Source organism: Rhinopithecus roxellana, chromosome 17 (genome assembly GCF_007565055.1).
Source record: "Rhinopithecus roxellana isolate Shanxi Qingling chromosome 17, ASM756505v1, whole genome shotgun sequence".
NCBI classification, from domain to species: domain Eukaryota; kingdom Metazoa; phylum Chordata; class Mammalia; order Primates; family Cercopithecidae; genus Rhinopithecus; species Rhinopithecus roxellana.
In genome coordinates this window covers 111922173-111945897 of record NC_044565.1, presented here as the reverse complement: position 1 = coordinate 111945897, position 23725 = coordinate 111922173, and the positions used below count along the sequence as shown (strand labels likewise).

Genomic DNA, 23725 nt, shown 5'->3' with positions numbered 1-23725 from the left:
AGGCATTTATATGATTAGAATCTTCTCTTGATATTTGCCTTTTAATGTCATTACATTGCAGATTAATCACTTCTAATTGAAGGTTAGAGGGAAGCTCTTCAATTGCAAAGTTAAATGAATTTTGAAATGTAGAACTGTCCTTTTTACTTGCACTAATGTCTGACAAAGTCTGCTGGAACTGTATTTTGAGCTCTGAAAATACATCTGCTGCAAATTTATGTAAAAATAGAGATCTTACTTTTGTTTTACCTTTTGTCAGCACAGGAAGTGTATTAAGCAGGTCAATATCACTTGTGAGTCAAACAAAGTTAGTTGTTGAAATGACTTCATCACAGTGTAAGTTTCACACATAAGCACCATTTTGCCTTATAATTTTAGGTTGAATTCATTAAGAAACAGTATCAGGCAACCAACTTCATTTCTGTACAGACCATGAATTAACAACCATCTAACCTAACAACCACTTTTTTTTTTTTTTGACAGCATCTTGCTCTGTTGCCCAGGCTGGAGTGCAGTGGTACGATCTCAGCTCACTGCAACCTCCACCTCCCGGGTTCAAGTGATTCTCCTGCCTCAGCCTCATGAGTAGCTGGGATCACAGGCATGCACCACCATGCCCAGCTAATTTTTTTTTTTTTTTTTTCTTGTATTTTCAGTAGAGACGGGCTTTCACCATGTTGGCCAGGCTGGTCTTGAACTCCTGACCTCAGGTGATCCACCTGCCTTGGCTTCCCAGAGTGCTGGGATTACAGGCGTGAGCCACCGCGCCCATCCAACAACCACTTTTAAAACAAATCCTTAACCACAAACACACATTTTAAAGCACATGGTTTTACAGATGCTGGTGAGAATGGGGAGAAAAGGGAACTCTGATATGCTGTTAGGTAAACTAGTACAGCTGCTATGGAGAATAACATGGAGGTTCCTCAGAAAACTACAAGTAGAACTACTCCCATGATCTAGCAATCCCATTACTTAAAATCTATCCAAAGGAAAGGAAACCATTATATCAAAGAGACATCTGCACCCTCATGTTTATAGCTGCACTATTCAGAATAGCCAATATGGAATTGACCTATGTGTCCAACAACAGATGAATGAATAAGGAAAACGTGGTATATGTACACAATGGAATGCTATTCAGCCATAAAAAAACAATGAAATCCTGTTATTCACAGCAACTTGGATGGAATTGGAGGATATTAAGTGAAATAAGCCAGGAACAGAAAGGTAAACACCACATGTTCTCAGTCACATGTGGGACCTAGAACACGTTGATGTAACAGAAGTAAAAGGTAGAACAGAGGATGCCAGAAGCTGGGAAGGGGAGGGGAAGGTGGTGACAGGGAGGGATTTGTTAAAGGATTCAAGATTATAGTCAGATAGGAGGACTAAGTACTAGGGTTTCACACTGCTGTAGGGTGACGATAGTTAACAATAATAGACCAGGCGTGGTGGCTCATGCCTGTAATCCCAGCACTTTGGGAGGCCAAGGCGGGCAGATTGCCTGAGTTCAGGAGCTTGAGACCAGCCTGGGCAACATGGTGAAACCCCCACTCTACTAAAATACAAAAAATTTGCCAGGCTTGGTGGCATGCACCTGTAATCCCAGCTATTTGGGAGGCTGAGGCAGAATTGCTTGACGCAGGAGGTGGAGGTGGCAGTGAGCTGAGATGGCGCCATTGCACTCCAGCCTGGGCGACAGAGCAAGACTCCATCACACACACACAAAATAAGAGTAATAATACATAGTTTCAAATAGCTGGAGGGAGGATTGAACCTTCCCAACACAAAGAAATAAATGTTTGATATGATGGATATGCTGATTACCCTAATCTGAAATCATTATACATCATACGCATGAAACATGACTGTGCACCCTATAAATATGTACAATTATTATTTGTCAATTAAAATAATACAACTTAAAAACACATGGTCTTAAACATGATTGTTTTTGCACACTCTGAAGCATATATTTTGTGTCCTGACATCATGTCATAAGTGAAAAGATAACAGTGACTTTCATTATTACCGCTCCAAATGCATGAATGCTCAATAACCTGTGATCTACTTTCCATAATTCACGTTTATAAAAAGTAACTTTGGAACTTCAGTCATTGTCAGCCAGCAGACAGTTTTTCCCGCTCCACAATTAAATAAGTCAGAATTTTTGGAAGTACAAGTTGTTTGGGAGCTCCCTACACATTGCCACTGGATAAGAAGACCTGAAACCCAGCCGGGTGTGGTGACTCACACATATAATCCCAGCACTTTGGGAAGCCGAGGCGGGCGGATCACCTGAGGTCAGTAGTTCGAGACCAGCCTGGCCAACATAGTGAAACCCTGTCTCTACTAAAAATATAAAAATTAGCCGGCCATGGTGGCTTATACCTGTGGTCCCAGTTACTCAGTAGGCTGAGGCAGGAGAATCACTGGAACCTGGGGCGGGGAGGTTGCAGTGAGCCGAGATGGTGCCACTGCACTCCAGCCTGGGTGACAGAGCGAAACTCTGTCTCAAAAACGAACAAACAAACAAAAACCCTGAAACCTGTCTTTCAGCAGAGGGATTTTAGTGAATTAGTATCAATTTTAGTGAATTAGTCATCACTTCCTTTTCTCCTTGGAGAGCTGACACAGGACAGGAAGACTAAGTGCTCTTTCTGATATCTTAAGATCCCTTTCAGGAAACCCATTCTGTTGGTCTTTCTTAAGGTGTGATAAAGCTTGTCCAGCCTCCACACTGTATAAAGTTCTCTTTTATACACCCATGTATCAGCAGAGCTGCCCTGTAGGTAGGATTCTTACTCCCACGTGGCTAGTGAGTAGCAAGCAAGGCCACAAGTAAGGTCTTTGGGTGCTGTCTGTTCTTCCAGGAGAGTCACTTTGATATGAGAAAGGGGTTGGGGAAAGACGCCTGAGTCTGGGCGTGGTCTGGGAGAGAAGCACTTTTAGGGTGCTGCAACCACATCTTATTTCTTGTGCCATTTTTCTCAGGGCCAGCCCGAAGTGAGAATGGCTTTTCTCGGTCAATTCCCAGTTTTGCCACCATCATCCTTAGCCGAATCCTAGTAAGTCTATTCTCCACTGAACTGAACCGAGTGCAGCTGACGGCAGGCACGCGGTGCCCCATTTGCCACCCCAGGGAGGCCGAGCAGCGGCGAGTGTGTGGCCACGGCCCCTCCACTCCAGCAAACCCACGGTGTGTGGCCATGGCCCCTCCACTCCCAGCAAACCCACGGTGTGTGGCCACGGCCCCTCCACTCCCAGCAAACCCACGGTGTGTGGCCACGGCCCCTCCACTCCCAGCAAACCCACGGGGGCCTGGGTGCGGACGGAGACCCGCTGTGCGGAGGCCGCGGCCCCTGCAAGCTGAGCCACCGGGGTTTGGGCGGGGAGGAGCTTGTACTGGGTGGGCGGGGAGGAGCCCGGACGGCGGGAGCGGCTGCGGCGCGCGGCTGCCCTCGGAGCCGCGTGCTGGGGGTCCTAGGGGCCCCCCGCGCCCAGGCAGACTTCAGACGCTCAGCCAACCATGGTCTGTAACCCAGGAAAGGGGAGCAGGGCCACTCCCGCGCGCGGCCCCAGCGCTGAACCGGACGCCCCCACTCTGCCGGGAAAAAGGCAGTGGCGGTCAGGCCGCGCTGTCTCTTTAAGACCGTGTTCCTCCTAACACCGAAGGTGAGTAACCCGGCCCTGGGTCCCGGGAGACATCCCGAGGTGGAATGGGCCCTCGGCCTCCTACGGGTAGGCGGGTGAGAGTACAAGTCTCTGGGCGTGGCATCTGGGGAAGTTATGAATGGGGGGAGGGGCGGGTTCCGAGTTGAACCAAAGCCCCCAGGTACCTTGTGCGTTTTAACAGGGCTCCTGGACAGGGCGGGGAGACTAACTAAGCAAGGCCAAGTTCCAAAGGGAGGAGAGTCCCAGCTGGTTTCAGCGTCCACACGGTGCAGTCCTTCATGAATCTGGGTAAGCGCGGTAGCTTGTGAATTAGGGTGAATGGCAGAAGCTCGGGCTTCACGGGTGGGTGGGGAGGCAGTGGAACTGAGCCCTGCGGCTGTCAGGTAGGCCTTGGGCACCGGGTTCTGCAGACAGTTTTCTGGACTAAGACGTGAAGTTAGCCTGCCCACACACTGGGTATCCACTGGCCCCTTAGGAGCTCAGAGGGTACCGTAGCAAGCAGCTGGCAGCACTGTGCCTCCCTGGCACTCCCTGGCAGAGAGGGAGAGGCTGAGTGATGAGGCTCACTGCATTTTGGGTGAGCAGAATAAAGACTGTGAAGTCACAGAGGAAGTGGAATGCTACAGCTGGCTGCCGGGGCAGAGGAAAGGTGTCACCCAGGCAGGCTCGGGGCTTTCTGGCTATGAAAGGAGCCTCTGGGATCAGCAGGGCACGTCTGGTGCCCATGGTTGACTGATGAGTCGGGTGAGGCCACCCTACCACAAGGGTCCCCCTCCCTATCCTACACAGGAATGAAAACAGTCCCATGTCCACTTTCTGGAAGCCTAAATACCACCCACACCATGTGGAAGGAAAGCAGGAGAGAGACTGAGGGGCACATCCTGCCACCCTCTTTTCTCTCGAACCTCCTCCCAGGCCGACACCCTTGCTGTGTCCAAGCCAAGCTCTGTGGGCTTTCTGTTTCTCCTGAGTAGTTGATTTTCAGAATTTGGGGTACCAGGGCTCTGGGGAGTGTGAGCTAGAGAGCCGATGAGTCTGGAAGATGACCACTGACTCCTACTCTCCCACTTCTCCAGATGCAGAGGCCTCCATGGCTGTGATAAGCCTGCTGTTCTTGGCAGTGATGTATGTTGTTCACCACCCCCTGATGGTCAGTGACCGGATGGACCTGGACACATTAGCCAGGAGTCGGCAGCTGGAGAAGCGAATGAGCGAGGAGATGCGCCTGCTAGAGATGGAGTTTGAAGAGAGAAAGCAAGCAGCTGAGCAGAAGCAGAAGGCAGAGAACTTGTGGAGAGGAGACACATCCAGCGACCAGTTAGTGCTGGGGAAGAAAGACATGGGGTGGCCGTTCCAGGCCGATGGACAGGAGGGGCCTCTGGGCTGGATGCTGGGAAACCTGTGGAACACTGGCCTCTTTTGCCTTTTTCTCGTCTTTGAGCTCCTGCGACAGAACATGCAGCAAGAGCCGGCCTTTGATTCCAGCAGTGAGGAGGAGGAGGAGGAAGTCCATGTTGTCCCTGTCACCTCTTACAACTGGCTTACTGACTTCCCCTCCCAGGAGGCCCTGGACTCCTTTTACAAACACTATGTCCAAAATGCCATCCGTGACCTGCCTTGCACCTGTGAGTTTGTGGAGAGTTTTGTGGATGATCTCATCGAGGCCTGTCGAGTGCTCAGCCGCCAGGAGGCTCACCCACAATTGGAAGACTGCCTGGGCATCGGGGCTGCCTTTGAGAAATGGGGAACCCTCCATGAGACCCAGAAATTGGATATCCTGGTGCCCATCGTCCCCCCGCAGGGCACCATGTTTGTCCTGGAAATGAAGGACCCGGCCCTGGGCCGCCGCTGTGGCTGTGTGCTGGTGGAGTCAGAATGTGTGTGCAAGCGTGAGAAACTCCTTGGGGACGTGCTGTGCCTGGTGCACCACCACAGGGAACCCTCAGCAGTCTTGGGGAAGTGTAGCAGCTCCATCAAGGCAGCTCTCTGCACTGGCCTCCACCTAGACGTGTGCAAGACTGTGCAGTGGTTCCGGAACATGATGGGCAATGCCTGGGCCCTTGTGGCCCACAAGTATGACTTTAAACTCAGTCTCCCACCATCTCCCACCTCCTGCAAGCTCAGGCTAGACTATCGCTCAGGCCGCTTTCTCTCAATCCACTTGGTCCTGGGGGTGCAACGAGAAGACACCTTGGTCTACCTGGTGAGTCAGGCTCCTGACCAGGAGCAGCTCACCAGTGTGGACTGGCCTGAGTCCTTTGTGGCCTGTGAGCACTTGTTCCTGAAGCTGGTGGGGCGCTTTGCCCCCGAGAACACCTGTCACCTCAAGTGCCTCCAGATCATTTTAAGTCTCCGGCAGCATCAGAGCTTACCCCACGGAGCATCCCGCCCCATCCTCACATCTTACCACTTTAAAACAGCTCTCATGCACCTCTTGTTACGGCTGCCCCTCACGGACTGGGCCCACAACATGCTCTCTCAGCGGCTCCAGGACATTCTCTGGTTCTTGGGCCGTGGCCTCCAGCAAAGGTCCCTCCATCATTTCCTCATTGGTAACAGTTCTCTGCCCCTGACCATCCCGATCCCTAAGACATTTAGGAGTGCTGAGCCTGTCAATCTCTTCCAGCACCTGGTGCTCAACCCCAAGGCACATTCACAGGCAGTGGAAGAGTTCCAAAACCTTCTGACCCAGGTGAAAACTCTGCCTCGTGCCCCACTGGCTGCAGCACCTTGATGTAAAGACCATTTAAAAAAAAAACAGATGAAGGTATTTCTAATTCCTTGGGCTACACAAGTGTTTATTTTTCAGATCTATCAGTGGCATATGTGACCTTCACCTTGCCAGTGGGGGCTATGATAAGACACCTTAGGGAGTGTGTGAGGTGGTGATGAGGATGGGCCTAATGACCCTGCGGGGCCTAATCAAGGCTGGGTCATCTGAGGTTTTGTTCTGCTAACTTTCATCATGACCCAGAGAAGGCCGAGGGTAGCGGATGTTATGGGAGGATCTTGCTGCTAAGGAGGTGAAATCCAGAGGGGTACTGTGAAGTTGTGTTTTTGTATCAACACTGGAAGCGAGAGAACCAGAGAATACCTTCATTCCAGCTTATTCCTTTTTGTGATTGACTCCCAGGTGTGTTCTCTGTGAATTGGTTTCCTTGTTGAACTGTTAGCTTAATTCTCATCTGAGCTGGTGGCACTCCATTTTATCCCAAATACTGTGAAGGGCAACTTCTCCTACTTTAGGATCTAATTTTTCAAACCTTCACTATGTTGAAAATATAACCAAGGCCGGGCGCGGTGGCTCACGCCTGTTAATCCCAGCACTTTGGGAGGCCGAGGTGGGTGGATCACCTGAGCTCAGGAGTTCAAGACCACCCCGGGCAACATGGTGAAACCCCGTCTCTGCTGAAATACAAAAAATTAGCTGGGCATGGTGGTGCGTGCCTGTAGCCCCAGCTACTTGGGAGGCTGAGGCACGAGAATCACTTAAGCTCCAGTGGTGGAGGCTGCTGCAGTGAGTTGAGATCGCACCACTGCACTTCAGCTTGGGCTACAGAGTGAGACTCCGTCTCAAAAAAACAAAAAGAAAATATAACCAAGATGTTTACATTCCATTTTCTTAACTTAGCTCTATTTTCATATGACAAGAGAGTTGTTTTTATCCATCTGAAAAAACTACCTAATTTATTCACATTGATTCACATATATTGTCAGTAGTAACCTGTCTCATAATTGAGATAATGTGTTTACTATAATCAATGAAATGGCTAACATCTGATGACCTTTTTAGGGCCCGGAGGCAACATTATAAAGGCCTTCACAAGGACAATCTTTTTGGGGGCTCTGAGATGAACAGTTGCTTTGTTTTTTGTGGGGAGCCACTTGTTAAGTGTCAAGAAGGTTTAGCTGCCATGTTTAGCTGTGCTTTTTCTGTCTGGTCATGCCTCCTCTGTATTTTTTTTTTTTTTTTCAAAAATGACAAAGAGATTACTTGAACTGTGTGTGTGGTTTTGAAAGGGGTCCTCACCATCCAGGCTCACTGCCAGGTTTGTATAGGAAAGGATTGGGAAGCAGTCCAGCTCTAAAGTTGTGATTCTAGAGATATGATTGGTGTGTTTTTCCCTGTTTTCAAAACCATGGGATGCTGAGGAGGAGTGTTAAGAAATGCAGCTATAGTTATGGGTGTGGTTGTTTTGGAAATGCCAATGCTGTTCTGTCTGCACTGCCAAGAAGATCTGCTGGGGAGGGTAACCTGTCCCCAATGAACTTGACCTCAGCAAGGATCAGATGCTGGCTGTTATGGGCTTCAGTCATAGAATACACACCCTCCCCTCCAGCAAAAATAAATTTAAAATGTCCCAAAGTCAGGTGCGGTGGCTCACACCTGTAATCCCAGAACTTTGGGAGGCTGAGGTGGGCAGATCACTTGAGCCCAGGGGTTCAAGACCAGCCTGGGCAACCCGTCGCGATCCCGTCTCTACAAAAAATGAGCTGGGCATGGTGGCATACACCTGTGGTCCCTGTTACTCTGGAGGTTGAGGCAGAAAGACTGCTTGAGCCCGGAGGTCAAGGCTGTAGTGAGCTCTGATAGTGTCACTGTGCTCCAGTGACCCAGGGCAAAAAAAGTGAGACTGTCTCTCAAAAAAAAAATATTGTCCCAGAAGCTGATGCCAGTCAGTATTTGGGGCTCCTAGTGCACAATAGCTACCGTGTTCCCACGTTGCCTGCATCCGTCCGGTACTGCTTTCAAGGCAAGATGCAATCCTGGTGGTTCCCTGCTGGTGGGATTTTGGTGTTCTAGAAACGTCCATATACTTTTTGTTTAGAAAATTATGTGCTGATGTTTTAAGTCAGAGTCAATAAAGGAGGCTATTTTCTGTATACATGGGAATCTCTGCAGTAACACACTCAGCAGATCAGCATTCTCACATGCCTGTTCCCAAGAAGTTCGTGTTACCCTGATAGCTCCATTCAGTACCTCCTGGTGTTGCTCAATGTACTTGGAACGAGTCTGCCTTGTGGTTGCCCAGTGGTATGGCCAGTAGCCAGAAAAGAATAAGAAACATCTAGGTGACTGATTTTCATGGCGCCCAAACCAAAATATCAGCCAAATTAGAAGATCTTAGTGGTTGCAAACAAGCATACACTCTAACAAAAGTCTTCTCAGGTAGGAAGAAGGTGGTATGATTTCTAGGAGTGCATGGTTGTTTCTAGTCTAATAGATAAAAAAGAAAATAAAGGCCGGGCGTGGTGGCTCACACCTGTAATCCCAGCACTTTGGGAGGCCGAGGTGGGCGGATCACTTGAGGTCAAGAGTTCCAAATCACCTGGCCAACATGGCGGAACCCCGTCTCTACTAAAAATTTAAAGACGTTTGCCAGGCGAGGTGGCACACGCCTGTAATCCCAGCTACTCAGGAGGTTGAGGCAGGAGAATCGCTTGAACCCACGAGGCGGAGGTTGCAGTGAGCCGAGATCGTGCCACTGCACTCCAGCCTGGGCGACAGAGCGAGACTGTCTCAAAAAAAAAAAAAAGAAAAAGAAAACATACAGTTAGGATAGTGGGCAGATGACTACAAAGGGAGCGGTCAGCAAAACTTGGGTGGAGCAGAGGGTGCAAGAAAGAGTATTAAACACATACATACACACACACAAAAAAACAAGTAGTAATGGAAAGAACAGACCTGCAGTACTCTGGGAATACTCTTAGAATTTTTTTTTTTTTTTTTTTGAGATGGAGTCTCGCTCTGTCGCCCGGGCTGGAGTGCAGTGGCCGGATCTCAGCTCACTGCAAGCTCCGCCTCCCGGGTTTACGCCATTCTCCTGCCTCAGCCTCCCGAGTAGCTGGGACTACAGGCGCCCACCACCTCGCCCGGCTAGTTTTTTGTATTTTTTAGTAGAGACGGGGTTTCACCGTGTTAGCCAGGATGGTCTCCATCTCCTGACCTCGTGATTCGCCCGTCTCGGCCTCCCAAAGTGCTGGGATTACAGGCTTGAGCCACCGCGCCCGGCCCACTCTTACAATTAAAGAGGAAACCTCCCCAGCTAGGAAGCTAAGCTTTATTCTAAAACAAAACCTGGCTGGCCCCCAGGATACAACAGCAGTTATAGTAATGGGAATGCTTACTGTTCACTGAGCTTTGCCAGTGTTCGGGACACTGTTCTGATGGCTTTACATCTGGTAACTCATTTAATCTTTACACTGTAACCCCATGAAGTGGGCCCTTCATCCCCTCCATTTTACATGCGAGGAAACTGAGGCGCAGAAAGGGTATGCAACTTCCCCAAGGTCACTTAGCTAGTAAGTGGCAGAACCTGGAAGAAACTATCTGCCATCGCAACCTTTCAGCTTGGTCTTGGAAATAAAACAAGATGTAAGGGTTAAAGGGCTTTGAGAAGCAAAAAGCACTATATTTTAAAAGATGGTATGTTACTGTTTAGAAATTCTAGAAGACAGAAATTGTTGGTTCTTAGCCCAATCTTGAGGTCAAGAATTTCATATCACAGGCAAAAATTAAAGGCATTTGTGCTGGGCACAGTGGCTTGCTCACACCTGTAATCCCAACACTTTGGGAGGCTGAGGTGGGTGGATCACCTGAGGTTGGAAGTTCGAGACCAGCCTGACCAACATGGAGAAACTCTGTCTCTACTAAAAATACAAAATTAGCTGGGCGTGGTGGCAGGCGCCTGTAATCCCAGCTACTCGGGAGACGGAGGCAGGAGAATCACTTGAACCCAGGAGGCAGAGGCTGCAGTGAGCTGAGATTGCGCCATTGCACTCCAGCCTGGGCAACAAAGCAAAACACCATCTCAAATTTAAAAAAAAAAAAAAAAAAAAGCATTTGCTTTAGAGGCCAAAATGAACGCAAAGCCATTTCAACTACGTGCCCACTGAGTCCCAGTGACTTGATGGTTTCTATCACAGACTACATCATTATACAAGCCAGCTGCAGGCTGGAAGGTCAGGGCACATTTGAAGTCAAAAGATTGCTTGTTCAGGTAGCCAGTGGATAACACTATTGTTCACCTAAACTAAGGCAGTTTCCCATTTATTTGAGGGAAGTAGAATCTCCATGAAGAATAAAATGGGGTGGGGAAGGGAGACAACACTAGCTCTGCTTTCTGGCAGCCTAGGAGTAGTGGAGGAACTTAACTACTTTACTTTTGCACAAGCAGTGGTATTGAGCTTTGTACACCACTGATATCAGTGATAAATCGTTCACTTTTTTTTTTTTTTTTTTTTTTAAGACAAGAGTCTTGCTCTGTCACCCAGGCTGGAGTACAGTGGCACAATGTTGGCTCACTTCAAGCTCCGCCTCCCAGGTTCATGCCATTCTCCTGCCTCAGCCTCCCAAGTAGCTGGGACTACAGGCGCCTGCCACCACACCCGGCTATTTTGTGTGTGTGTGTTTGTGTGTGTATTTTTAGTAGAGATGGGGTTTCACTGGGTTAGCCAGGATGGTCTTGATCTCCTGAACTCGTGATCTGCCCGCCTAAGCCTCCCAAAGTGCTGGGATTACAGGCGTGAGCCACCGCGCCCGGCCAAATCACTCGTTTGGCATCCTTCATAGCCCTAAAAACAAAACAAAGATGGCATTCAGAGCAGGAGGTGGAAGACCTGCCCTCACGAGGCAGCCGTGGCCCAGAGAGACACTGGGCATGGAGCTGGCTTTGCCTTCCTGCACATGAAGCTGGAAGCGGCTCAGGCGGCTCCATTATCCCCACAGAACAGCCTCAAGGCTCACCTAGTGGGTCACCTGGTAGCTTTCCTCCACCAGGGCTTCCAAGCTGTTCTTCACCTCCCAACCCTTGCTGCTCTTAGTGTACACATGGAATCCAGAGGATCACACTTGTCCCAGTGTCCGCCCTCAGATGCATTCAGCAGAGAGAACAAGTGAGGGAGATGACAGGGACCCTAGCGTATACTGAGCAAGTCCAGTGAAGGGGATACTGCCTTCCCCATTTTATAGATGGGGAAGAAAATGGGGTCCAGAGAGGTTAATGTGCCCAACCCAGGATTTAAAATTGTCTTCCAGCTGTACTCACTGAATACATATTTAAGTACTTGCGGTGTCCAGGGCCAGCACCAGGCCGTGGGAAAACCATAGTGAGCAGATACGGCTTCATCTTCATGGAGCTGACAGTCTATGTAGGAGACAGACATGAAATCATCACCCTAGTACATGGAAAATTGCAGCTGTGAGAAGTTCTCTTGAAGCCTCCAGTATGGAGAGTTGTGTGTATCAGGGAAGGCCTCCTTGAGGAACCTGAGGGGAGTGGAAACCTGACTGGAGCTACAGGGGTGAAGATGGGGATGAAGAGGATCCTGAGGCCTGGAGGTAGGAGCAGGCGTGATGAGGGGAATCTGAAAAAAGGCCAGGGCAGCTGGAGGGCAGGGAGCAAGGGGAGCAAGGTCCCTGAGGAGGCTGGAGAGGCTGCAGGGGTGGGAGGGGGGCAGGAAGACCCTTCCATGGCCTCGTAGGACGATTAGAAGTTCCCAGGGCAGTGGAACCCCTGAAGGGTTATACTTCCGGGAGGAAGTGGTGGGGGACAAGTGGGAGTGACAGCTCAGATTTGGACTCCTCATATACTACTCAGGGCCTGATGGGGGGCCAGAGCAGGCCAGTGAGAAGGTAATGCGGATGGAAGGAGAAAGGCAGGATTGACGATTTTTAGGAGGTGAAAATAGCTTGCTTGATAATGGCATGCGTGGGGAGAGGCCCTCCCAGGGAGGGGCCCCCCAGGATGACTCCTGGGTGCCGATTTGGGTTCTTGGATGGCTGATGGTATCATTTGCTGAGATGAACAGTGTCAACCCGTTTTCTCTAACCCATACAGCTTTACACTGAAGATCTGAAGGTGTTCACTAGAAGAACAAGTTTATAACAACAGATAGGCTTAAAAAGTGGTTTTCAGCCAGGTGCAGTGGCTCACGCCTATAATCCCAGCACTTTGAGAGGCCAAGGTGGGTGAATCACCTTAGGTCAGGAGTTCGAGACCAGCCTGACCAACATGGTGAAACCCCATCTGTACTAAAAATACAAAAATTAGTCGGGCATGGTGGCGGGTGCCTGTAATCCTAGCTATTCAGGAGGCTGAGGCAGGAGAATCGCTTGAACCCGGGAGGTGGAGATTGCAGTGAGCTCAGATCATGCCATTGTACTCCAGCCTGGGCAACAAAGCAAGACTGTCTCAAAAAAAAAAAAAAAAAAAAAGTGGTTTTCAACAAAGGGTGGCACTTTTTGATTGCCAAAATGACTGAGAGCACTGATGGCATTTAGCGGGCAAATGGTGTCAGGGAGGCTTAAGAGCTCACAAAGAGGGCAAACATCCTATCATGCCAAGAATTGTTTCACCCTGAATGCCAATAGTGCCCTTGAAGAGAAACACTATAAAATGCCAGATATGATGAGAGTTACAAGAAATTCTAGGATGTGCTAGGGATATTCCAGGGAATGACCCTGGGCTTTACTCCCATAATTCAATACTTAGGGTTAGATGAAACTGAAAGGACAGATGGCATTTTGTGCTTATTTTGCTTTTTCGACCTTTATTTTTTTTGAAGGGTGTTTCCAGGTATCTATTCACAAGAATCTGAATAAAATGATGGCCTTCATCTTATATTTTATACTATATTAAATGTACATTTTGTACTATATTAAATGTATATATAGCATTTTTGCATCAGTTCTTCCCCACCTGGACCGCTCCTCGTTCCCATGTAGTCTCCCGCTCCCCTCCGTCCCTTTCCTCCCAGGTTTTCAGCGTTTTGCTGCCTACACAGCACAGGTCTCGTCTTCTCGATCATCTGCCTCCCCATTAGAAAGTAAATTCCACGGGCTGAGCGCAGTGGCTCACGCCTGTAATCCCAGCACTTCGGGAGGCCGAGGCGGGCGGATCACCTGAGGTCAGGAGTTCGAGACCAGCCTGGCCAATAGGGTGAAACCCTGTCTCTACTAAAAGTACAAAAATTGGCCGGGCGTGGTGGCGGGCGCCTGTAGTCCCAGCTACTCGGGGGGCTGAGGCAGGAGAATCGCTTGAACCCGGGAGGCGGAGGTTGCAGTGAGCCGAGATCGCGCCATTGCACTCCAGCCTGGGGGTCAAGAGCTAGACTTAGTTTCAAAAAAGAAAAAAAGAAAAAGTATATTCCACGAAAGACGGGCTTTGCTTGTCCTGCTCGACGCTGGGCCAAAAGCCCAGTCCTGCACCTAGTGCTCGAAAGGAATGGGTTTTCACCCTATTTCAGGGGGTCCACAGACCCCAAGAGCCCAATCAGACGGGGTCCTCTACCCGGATCTCCTCACCCTGGCGCCGCCCGCGGAGGCCCGAGGTGGTCTGCGCAGGCGCGCTGCTGGCCCCGCCCGCCGGTGACGTCACGCGGCCGTTACGACGCTCAGGCGTCTCGACGCGCGCGATTTAAAACCAGCTCAGGAGACGCCAAAGCGGGATGGGACCTCCCGGCCCAGGTGAGGCTGGGCCGTCGGGGGGCGCGGCGGGAAGGGCCCCGAGCGAAGCAGTACTTCGGGCGGGAAGGGCTGGCGGGCTCGCCTGGGCGGGGAGAGAGAGGATATGCTCAGCCCGGGTCTTGGCCCTGCGGCCGACTGCAGATGCAGGTGCGGGGGGAGGGGAGGGCCGGCGCTGGGCGGGCTGGCCTTGTGCGCTCAGCCAATCAGAAAGCGGCTTCGGACGGCGTCGCAGCGCGCGCGCGGGCCCGGCCCACGCTCCTCAGTCCCCCGCGGGCTGTGGGGCGGCCTCCTCCCGGGGCTGCTAAGGCATGCTCGGCGTCTCTCCGTTACAATGGTGGTTTTCTTGGAATAGACGGTATTTTCAGGGCCTTGGAAGCGATGTGGTTACCAATGTATGCTTAGCATACATGCGTTTATTTTGCATCTGTTCAAAAGTACTGAGCTCTCCCGTTGTGCGAACAGAACTGATCATATCTCTATGCTGTTGGAGTCGGGGAGACAGACAGTAAACAAAAGGAATCATTACAGATGAGGCTGAGTGCTGTGGTTGAGTATAGCAGAGTGGGGGTGGCTCCGCTAGGAGGTCAGGGAAGATCTTTAGGCAGATCCTAGGGCACGTGTTTGAGGCAGAAGGAGCAAGTACAAAAATGAGTCAGGGAAGAGCTGGCCTGGCCTAGGACCTGACCAGAACGTTGTGACCAAGCTGAGTGAGGCCTGACACCTAGGCAGGGTCTGGAGGCCTTGGGTAAGAGATTGGGAAATTGAGGTACATTTTGGACCTGGTATGTGTGACTTATGGGAGAGAGACTCAGGTGAAGGGGTCTATAATCGCTTAGATGAGAATATGGCTCTCGGGGAGTTATATGGACCACGCAGTCAAGTGGCCCATGGACTGAGAAATAAATTTGGATACCATTATCATATAGACCGTAAAACCATGGGAACAGGTGAGAACACTAGGAAGGCCATGCACATCTAGGATCAACATTTAGCAGCTGGATAGAGAAGGATGAGCTGGAAAAACTCAAAAGACAGTGGTATAGGAAGAAGCCAAGAGTGTTTCAACAAGGAAGGAACTGTCAGCTGTTTCAAATACTGCTGAATTCCAAGAGAAAGGCCAGAAAATGACCGTAGGGTTTGGCAACATGGAAGTTGTAGAAGATCACGAAAAGATAGTTCTTAGGAAGTTGGAATAGAAACTAGACCAGAGTGGGTTGAAAAATGAGTGGGAAATGAGGAAGTAAACATAGGAAGCGTCTGAGCTCAGTAACCATCGGTTGAATGGATGCATGTCAAAGGCAAGGAGAGAAACCACGGGAAGATGATTTGGAGAATTAAAGCATGCCTCGAATTCCAAGTTTAGTTTCTCTCTTAGACAAGGTTCTCCTTCAGTGCTTCCTATTTCTGTTAAGGTATCCTGTCCCAGGGTCCAGCTTCCTTCCTTAGCCTGTAGCCTACTGTGCTCATGTCCAAATACTGTCCTCACAAGTCCTCTTGATTCTGTTTCTAAAAATGTCTCTTGGCCTCCTCCCTTCTTGTTTTTACTTTGTTTGTTTTGACCCCAGGTGAGAGTTATGTTAATCATACTGTTCAGCTTATGGGAAGCCATTAGAGTACATATGAGGTTCTTATATTTTATTTATTCCCTTTTATCCCTATTCACCACGCCGTCTTCCCTCCCATGGGCAACCATTTCGTGTTTATTGTGTATCACTATTTTTAATATATTCCTATTAAATATGTTGTACATTATTTTTTCCTTTGTATCATCAATTCTGAACCAGTCGTGGTCTAAATTCTTATTTCCATTTGGGGGATGAAACAAATTCTTAGAGCATTTACTTGTGTAAATTTCACTAGCTAGTAAACAACAGAGCAGGAGTTGAAGCCAGGCCTTCTGGTTCTTACACCTGGAAACTTTCCCTAAGGTCTCTCAGTCTGTTCATCTCTCTGTGATCTTGTCTCTTACTCTACCATAGTAAAGTAAGTAGGCCATAACCACTCACTCACTACCATAGCCATACCGTAGACCTTGTCATTACCGATAGGTGCACTACTCTCTCATCTTAATTTTAAGTATTCCACTTGTTACAAATTATAATTTTTTTTTTTTTTGGTATGGAGTCTTGCTCTGTCGCCCAGGCTGGAGTGCAGTGGCACGATCTTGGTTCACTGCAAGCTCCGCCTCCCAGGTGCACACTATTCTCCTGCCTCAGCCTCCCGAGTAGCTGGGACAACAGGCTCCCGCCACCACGCCTGACTAATTTTTTGTATTTTTAGTAGAGACGGGGTTTCACTGTGTTAGCCAGGATGGTCTCGATCTCCTGACCTCGTGATCTGCCTGCCTCAGCCTCCCAAAGTGCTGGGATTACAGGTGTGAGCCACCTTGCCTGGCCTATTATTTTTTAGAGACAGGATCTTGCTGTGTTGCCCAGGCTGGAGTGCATGGCTATTCACAGGTCCTGTCCTAGCTCACTGCAGTCTCGCTGAGCGCAAGCAAAGTCAACCTCCTGAGTAGCTGGAACCACAGATGCCTGGCAAAGTACCCCACTTCTCAATACACCTATATCTTTCTAATTCACTCTCTCGTTCTCTGACTCCAATGATCTTTTGTTTGTTTGTTTGTTTTTCTTTTTTTTTTTTTTTTTTTTTTTTGAGACGGAGTCTTGCTCTGTCGCCCGGGCTGGAGTGCAGTGGCCAGATCTCAGCTCACTGCAAGCTCCGCCTCCCGGGTTTACGCCATTCTCCTGCCTCAGCTTCCCGAGTAGCTGGGACTACAGGCGCCCGCCACGTCGCCCGGCTAGTTTTTTGTATTTTTAGTAGAGACGGGGTTTCACTGGGTTAGCCAGGATGGTCTCAATCTCCTGACCTCGTGATCCGCCCGTCTCAGCCTCCCAAAGTGCTGGGATTACAGGCTTGAGCCACCGCGCCCGGCCTTTTTTTTTGTTTTTTGAGACAGAGCCTTGCTCTGTCTCCCAGGCTGGAGTGGAGTGGCTGGATCTTGGCTTACTGCAACCTTTGCCCCCAGGCTCAAGCAATTCTCCTGCCTCAGCCTCCCGAGTAGCTGGGACTACAGACATGCGCCACCACACCTGGCTAATTTTTGTATTTTTAGTGGAGATGGGGTTTTGCCATGTTGGCCAGGCTGGTTTCGAGCTCCTGACCTCAAGTGATCATCTCACCTTGGCCTCCAAAGTGCTAGGATTACAGGCGTGAGCCACTGCACCCAGCCTTGTTTTTATTTTACTGGGGGAAAAAAAAAAGCAAACAAAAGGGAACATCCCCAAGTCTGCCATTGCACCTGCTCCCTACCTGCATCTGTGCCTGTGCCTCTGTCTTTCCTCCTGTTGCTGAGGATGGGCTCTCTGTGTTCTCTACAAAGGCAACCCCTTTACCTACTTGAGTATGTTGTTCAGCAAATTTTACCTTTTATTTTGGATGGTCACTGTGCTAGGCTGAATAACACTTCCCCTGAAGGTTTCCAGAATCTGTGAATATGTTATCTTACATGGTAAAAGGGACTTTGCACATGTGATTAAGGCTCTTGAGAAGGGGAGATTATCGTGGATCATCTGAGTGGGCCCCGTTTAATCACAGTAGTCCTTATAAGAGGAAGGTAGTCGGGTCAGAGTGAGAGCACATGTGATGACAGAACACGAGGTTAGAGTGATGGGGTGGACAGTGAGCCCAGGAATGTAGGCAGCTGTGAAGCTGCAAAAGGCAGGGAACAGATCCTCCCCTCAAAGCCTCCAGAATGAATGTAACTCTCCACAACTGCAAGCGAACACATATACATGTGTGTTGTTTAAACTGCTAGGCTTGTGGTCATTTGTGACAGCAGCCATAGAAAACAAATACAATCACTTTGCTTCATTCTTTCTACCATGCTGAGGTTTGTTTTGTTTTGTTTTTTTCTGTCTTAAAAATTCCTCACTTCCCTTTCAACTCTCACCCTCTCATCTCTCTCCTCCCTTTTATAGTAGAAGTCCTTGGGCTGGGTGCGGTGGCTCACGCCTGTAATCCCAGCACTCTGGGAAGCCAAGACAGGCAGATCACGGGGTCAGGAGTTCGAGACCAGCCTGGCTAACATGGTGAAACTCCATCTTTATTAAAAATACAAAAAATTAGCCAGGCATGGTGGCATGTACCTGTAGTCCCAGCTACTCAGGAGGCTGAGGCAAGAGAATCTCTTGAACCCTGGAGGTGGAGGTTACAGTGAGCTGAGATCCCGCCACTGCACTCCAGCCTGGGTGACGAAGCAAGACTCTGTCTCGGGGGGGGGAAAAAAAAGAAGAAGTCCTTGAACACCTTGTCACTGTTTGCTGTCTCCAGTTTCTCTTCTCCCATCTTCTCTTGAACCACTCTAGTTCAGCTTTCTCTCTTACTACTCTAAGAAAACTGTTTTTAATCAAGATCACCAGTAACCCTAGGTTCTAAATCCAATGATCAGGTTCTCAGTCCTTGTCTACATAGTTTATCACATCCTTCTCCCCTAAAATTACTTTCTTCACCTGGCTTTTAGAATGCCACATTCTCCTGATTTTCTCCCCACCTCACTAGTTGCGCATTTCCCAGCTCTTTTGCTGGTTTCTCCTTCTTCCCTGCTCTTTATTTATTTTTTGTGACGGAGTCTCACTGTTGCCCAGGCTAGAGTGTAGTTGTGCGATCTGGGCTCACTACAGCCACCGCCTCCTGGATTCAAGCGATTTTCCTGCCTCAGCCTCCTGAGTAGCTGAGATTACAGGTGCCCACCACCACACTCAGCTAATTTTTGTATTTTTAGTAGAGACGGGGTTTCACCATGTTGGCTGGGCTGGTCTCGAACCCCTGACCTCATGTGATCCGCCTGCCTCAACCTCCCAAAGTGTTTTCTTGCTCTTCAAACCTTTAAAGTGTTCTCTCTACTCAGTTATTTAGTGATCTCATCTAGTGTTATGGCTCTGAATACCCTCTACATGCTGATGACTTCCCAGTGTGTGTATCTCACCTGGAACTTTCCCTAAACTCTGGGATTAGATATCCACCTGTCTAACCCAGTTGGATGACTAATACTAATAAGCATCTGTTTTTTTGTTTTTGTTTTTGTTTTTTTTGAGACAGAGTTTCGTTCTTGTTGCCCAGGTTGGAGTGCAATGGCACAGTCTTTTTTTTTTTTTTTTTTTTTTTTTTTTTGAGACGGAGTCTTGCTTTGTCGCCCAGGCTGGAGTGCAGTGGCCGGATCTCAGCTCACTGCAAGCTCCGCCTCCCGGGTTCACGCCATTCTCCTGCCTCAGCCTCCCGAGTAGCTGGGACTACAGGCGCCCGCCAGCTCGCACGGCTAGTTTTTTTTTTTTTTTGTATTTTTAGTAGAGACGGGGTTTCACCATGTTAGCCAGGATGGTCTTGATCTCCTGACCTCGTGATCCGCCTGTCTCGGCCTCCCAAAGTGCTGGGATTACAGGCTTGAGCCACCGCGCCCGGCCCTATGGTACAGTCTTGGCTCAGTGCAACCTCCGCCTCCCTTGAGTTCAAGCGATTACCTCACCTCAGCCTCCTGAGTAGCTGGGATTACAGACGCTCACCCTCATGCCCAGCTAACTTTTGTATTTTTAGTAGAGACGGGGTTTCACCATATCGGCCAGCTGGTCTCTAACTCCTGACCTCAGGTGATCTGCCTGCCTCGGCCTCCCAAACTGCTGGGATTACAGGCGTCAGCCACCGCGCCCAGTAGCCCAGGCCGTTTCTTAACTCCTGGCCTCAAGGGATCCTTCCACCTCCGCCACCCAAAGGGCTAGGATTACAGGCATGAGCTACCATGTCCAGCCTTTTTTTTTGGTTGTTGTCTTTTAAATTAAGAGACTAAGTCAGTTTTCTTGAAAACTGTCCTGCATTCTAGATTTGTCTGAGTGTTTCCTTGTGATATCATTTAACTTGTTCCTCGACCCCTTGTATTTCTCATAAACCAGAAGTTAAAGATCTAAAGTTCGTTGGTTAAATTTACGTTAAACGTGTTCGGTGGAAATATTTCCTGGGTGATGCTGTGAATTTCACATTGTGTCACGTGAAGAGATGAGTAACTTTCGGATTGATTTTTAGTGAGGCTACATTTGACTGGTTAATGTGGCAACTGGTAGAGTTTTTGTTGTAAAAGACATTTTTCCCTTTGTAGTTAGCAAGTAATTGGATGATTCTTTGGAACTTTCGATTTGTTTTACATGTTTATGTTGTTTTTTTCTCTGCTTGCCAAGCTGTGGAGGAGCTGGGATCCGAGCCCAGCTTGTCTGACCCTGTAGCCCTTACCTCACCCTTATCTCAGCATCTGTCTCTTGCGTACCTGATGATGGGTTATATGTGTCTGTTGTCCAGTTTGTGAGCTTATCATCCATCTTTATATCCGTGCAGTACTTGCATTCACAACAGCTGCAGAGCAGATTATTTGTCCCAAATTAGCAAAGAAGCATCAGAAACCTATGGCCTCCCCCCGCATCTCCAAGAAACCCAAACTCTAGAGGTTCTAGCCATTAAGTATTAGAGTTGGAGAAGATCTTTGTGGAGAGTGTGTGCTGAACCTCCAGCCCTGTGACGGGCTCATGTCTTCTTTGGATATAGGAAATGTTCTCTTGAAGGTTTCTTGAGCAAGAATTTTGTTCCAGCACTGCCAGCCACAATGAATAACTCTTCTTCAGAGACCAGAGGACACCCCCACAGTGCCTCCTCCCCTTCAGAGCGGGTGTTCCCGATGCCCCTGCCCAGGAAGGCGCCTCTCAATGTTCCTGGCACCCCAGTCCTCGAAGACTTTCCTCAGAATGACGATGAGAAGGAGCGGCTGCAGCGGAGGCGGTCGAGGGTCTTTGATCTGCAGTTCAGCACCGACTCACCTCGCTTGTTGGCCTCCCCCTCCAGCAGGTGAGGGGCTTGTGGGCTGGCTCTCCTTGAGGCAGCCGCCTTGATGTGGGCTGCGTAGGTCCAGGCATCTCCACAAAACTTCATGGGTCTAGGTTTTGAAAGTTTAAACTATCATGGATTCTTGCCAGAGTTGTTTGTTTTTGTTTTCCATTTAGGATTATTGATGTTTCAGCTACTATGCCTAAGTTTACAAACACGCAGATTACAGAACATTACTCCACCTGTATCAAACTGTCCACTGAAAATGTGAGTATCTGCTGGTTTATTACTGAAGATGTGATCCCTTGATCATAGGGGCAATCCAGCTATCTTGTTTCTGTAGAGAATGCACAATCGATGATGATTCTCCAGTGAGTCATCTTAGTGCTGGTGGTTTCCACCAGAAGTGCTGGTGGTTTTACTGTTTCCTCTAGACCCGTGGTGCACCTCCTGAGAGGCTGCCTGCTATCTGCTGTGTATCTAGAAAGGCAGCATGGCGCTTGAGTGAACAGTAGAGTTCTGGAGCTAGCCTGAGTTGGAGGCTACATGCTCTAAGCTGTGTGGGAGCCACCCAACCATTTTGCTTCCGTGTCCTCTGGAGAATGAGGGTAGTGCCTGCCTCATGAAGTTGTTTGGAGGGTGAGTCCCTTTGTGTGCAGTGCTTAGAGCAGGGCCTGCACACACTGAGCATTCAGGAAGTTTGTGCCATCATTCCCTAGCCTTGAACATGAGGACATGCCTGTGAGGATTTGGCTCTTGACAAGTGTTTTTGGGAAAAGAGATCAGTGACAATATGTGGGTATTCCTATATAAAGACTTAGCTTCCTCTGTTCAAAGCAGCATTATTTACATGAGCCTAGGCTATAAATAACAGTCCTTTCTGCAATTTTCTGTTTTCAGAAAATCACTACCAAGAATGCTTTTGGTTTGCACTTGATTGATTTTATGTCAGAGATTCTTAAACAGAAAGACACCGAACCAACCAACTTTAAAGTAAGAAGAATGTCCACTTTCTCTCGCATCTGAATTAAATGATAATTTCTACTATTTGGCATAACACAGTTGAATTCTGCAAATACACGAGAGACTTCTCATTTAGATGTTATGTTAGTTAATTTACTTTCTTTTCCTAAACTGATGAAATACAGACAGAATATATGTTCTGTTTATTCCCTATCAGTCATAGAGGGATCTTTGTCATTGTTTCCTTGGGGCAAGTAAATATTTTGTGAAGCTTGCTGTGTTTTACCTGTTGAGAAGTTCTTTTTTGTGCATCTTTGTGAGTGCAGCTCTGATTGACTAGGTGGCTGCAGGTACTCTGGATGCCAGCACTAAGATCTATGCCGTACGCGTGGATGCCGTCCATGCCGATGTATACAGAGTCCTTGGGGGGCTGGGCAAAGATGCACCGTCTTTGGAAGAAGTGGAAGGCCATGTTGCAGGTAGGTGGCTAGGGATCTGGATTTAAGTGGCTTTTTTTTTTTTTTTTTTGAGATGGAGTCTCGCTCTGCCGCCCGGGCTGGAGTGCAGTGGCCGGATCTCAGCTCACTGCAAGCTCCGCTTCCCGGGTTCACGCCATTCTCCTGCCTCAGCTTCCCGAGTAGCTGGGACTACAGGCGCCCGCCACGTCGCCCGGCTAGTTTTTTGTATTTTTTAGTAGAGACGGAGTTTCACAGTGTTAGCCAGGATGGTCTTGATCTCCTGACCTCATGATCCGCCCATCTCGGCCTCCCAAAGTGCTGGGATTACAGGCTTGAGCCACCGCGCCCAGCCTTAAGTGGCTTTTTTTTAGGGCATACCAGGTAGTTATTTGAGTAATATACTAGAAGAAGGTCACAAGAAATCAGTGATCTCATTTTATTGAAAACAGGACATTTTTAGAACCATATATGGTCTTACATGAGAAGATACTCAAACACTGAAGTTATATTTCCTAGAAAAAGAGAAGGGCCTTATCAAAGCGTTTATATTTTATTTATGCCAGGTCGAGTAAACATCACCAAGTGAGGAACTTCTCATCTGGGAGTCTTTGGAAATGGACTTGCATGAGAAGCCAAATCTTATAGTTTGGTTTCTCCATAAGTTGCAGATTAAATATGCCTGATGTTTTGAGAGAACTGCATGTTTTTTTGTTTGGTTGGGTTTTTTTGTTTTGTTTTGTTTTGTTAATTTAATTTTTTTTTTTTTTTGAGACGAGGCTCACTTTGTCACCCAGGCTGGCATGCAGTGGTGTAATCTTGGCTCATGGAAGGCTCTAGCTCCCGAGTTCAAGCGATCCTCCTGCCTCAGCACCCCAAGTAGCTGGGACTACAGGTGGGCATCTCCATGCCCAGCTGATTTTTGTACTGTTTTGTAGAGATAGGGTTTCGTTATGTTGGCCAGGCTGGTCTCGAACTCCTGAGCTCAAGCGATCTGTCTGCCTGAGCCTCCCAAAGTGCTAGGATTACAGGCATGGGCCACCACACCCGGCCTCACATGTTTAAATTACAACCATTCTTTCAGGTTTTGAAGAACTTGAGTTAGTAAGTTCATCACATGCTTCAAAGCAGCCCTTGCAGTACACAGTTGTATTTCTCCTTTTAGATGGAAGTGCGACTGAAATGGGAACAACCAAAAAGGCCCCAAAGCCAAAGAAGAAGCTGTTACACAGAACCATCGAGCAGAATGTAAACAACCTCAATGTCTCCGAAGCAGATCGGAAGTGTGAGGTGGGGA

The 23725-nt window shown here is 48.7% G+C and overlaps 2 protein-coding genes across 3 annotated transcripts in view; both read left to right on the top strand.

Moving 5' to 3' along the window:
• Positions 1 to 3423: 3423 nt before the first annotated feature.
• On the top strand, positions 3424 to 8562 carry ITPRIPL1 (ITPRIP like 1). 2 transcript variants are annotated; one of them, XM_010362078.2, is made up of 3 exons: positions 3424 to 3678; positions 3860 to 3966; positions 4755 to 8562. In XM_010362078.2, the coding sequence occupies exons 2-3, from the start codon at positions 3957 to 3959 to the stop codon at positions 6410 to 6412; spliced, it is 1668 nt and encodes a 555-aa protein (XP_010360380.1). In that variant the 5' UTR covers positions 3424 to 3678; positions 3860 to 3956; the 3' UTR covers positions 6413 to 8562. The 2 variants fall into 2 exon arrangements, with proteins under 2 accessions (XP_010360380.1, XP_030777140.1); XM_030921280.1 differs by lacking the exon at positions 3860 to 3966.
• Positions 8563 to 14036: 5474 nt separating this feature from the next.
• NCAPH (non-SMC condensin I complex subunit H) overlaps positions 14037 to 23725 on the top strand; it is a 37876-nt gene continuing 28187 nt past the window's right edge. The window contains exons 1-6 of the mRNA XM_030920533.1: positions 14037 to 14146; positions 20812 to 21031; positions 21187 to 21277; positions 21911 to 22003; positions 22314 to 22452; positions 23594 to 23718. Of these exons, the coding sequence (XP_030776393.1) occupies positions 14128 to 14146; positions 20812 to 21031; positions 21187 to 21277; positions 21911 to 22003; positions 22314 to 22452; positions 23594 to 23718 (687 nt within the window). The 5' untranslated portion in view covers positions 14037 to 14127. The remainder of the gene's footprint in view (positions 14147 to 20811; positions 21032 to 21186; positions 21278 to 21910; positions 22004 to 22313; positions 22453 to 23593; positions 23719 to 23725) is intronic.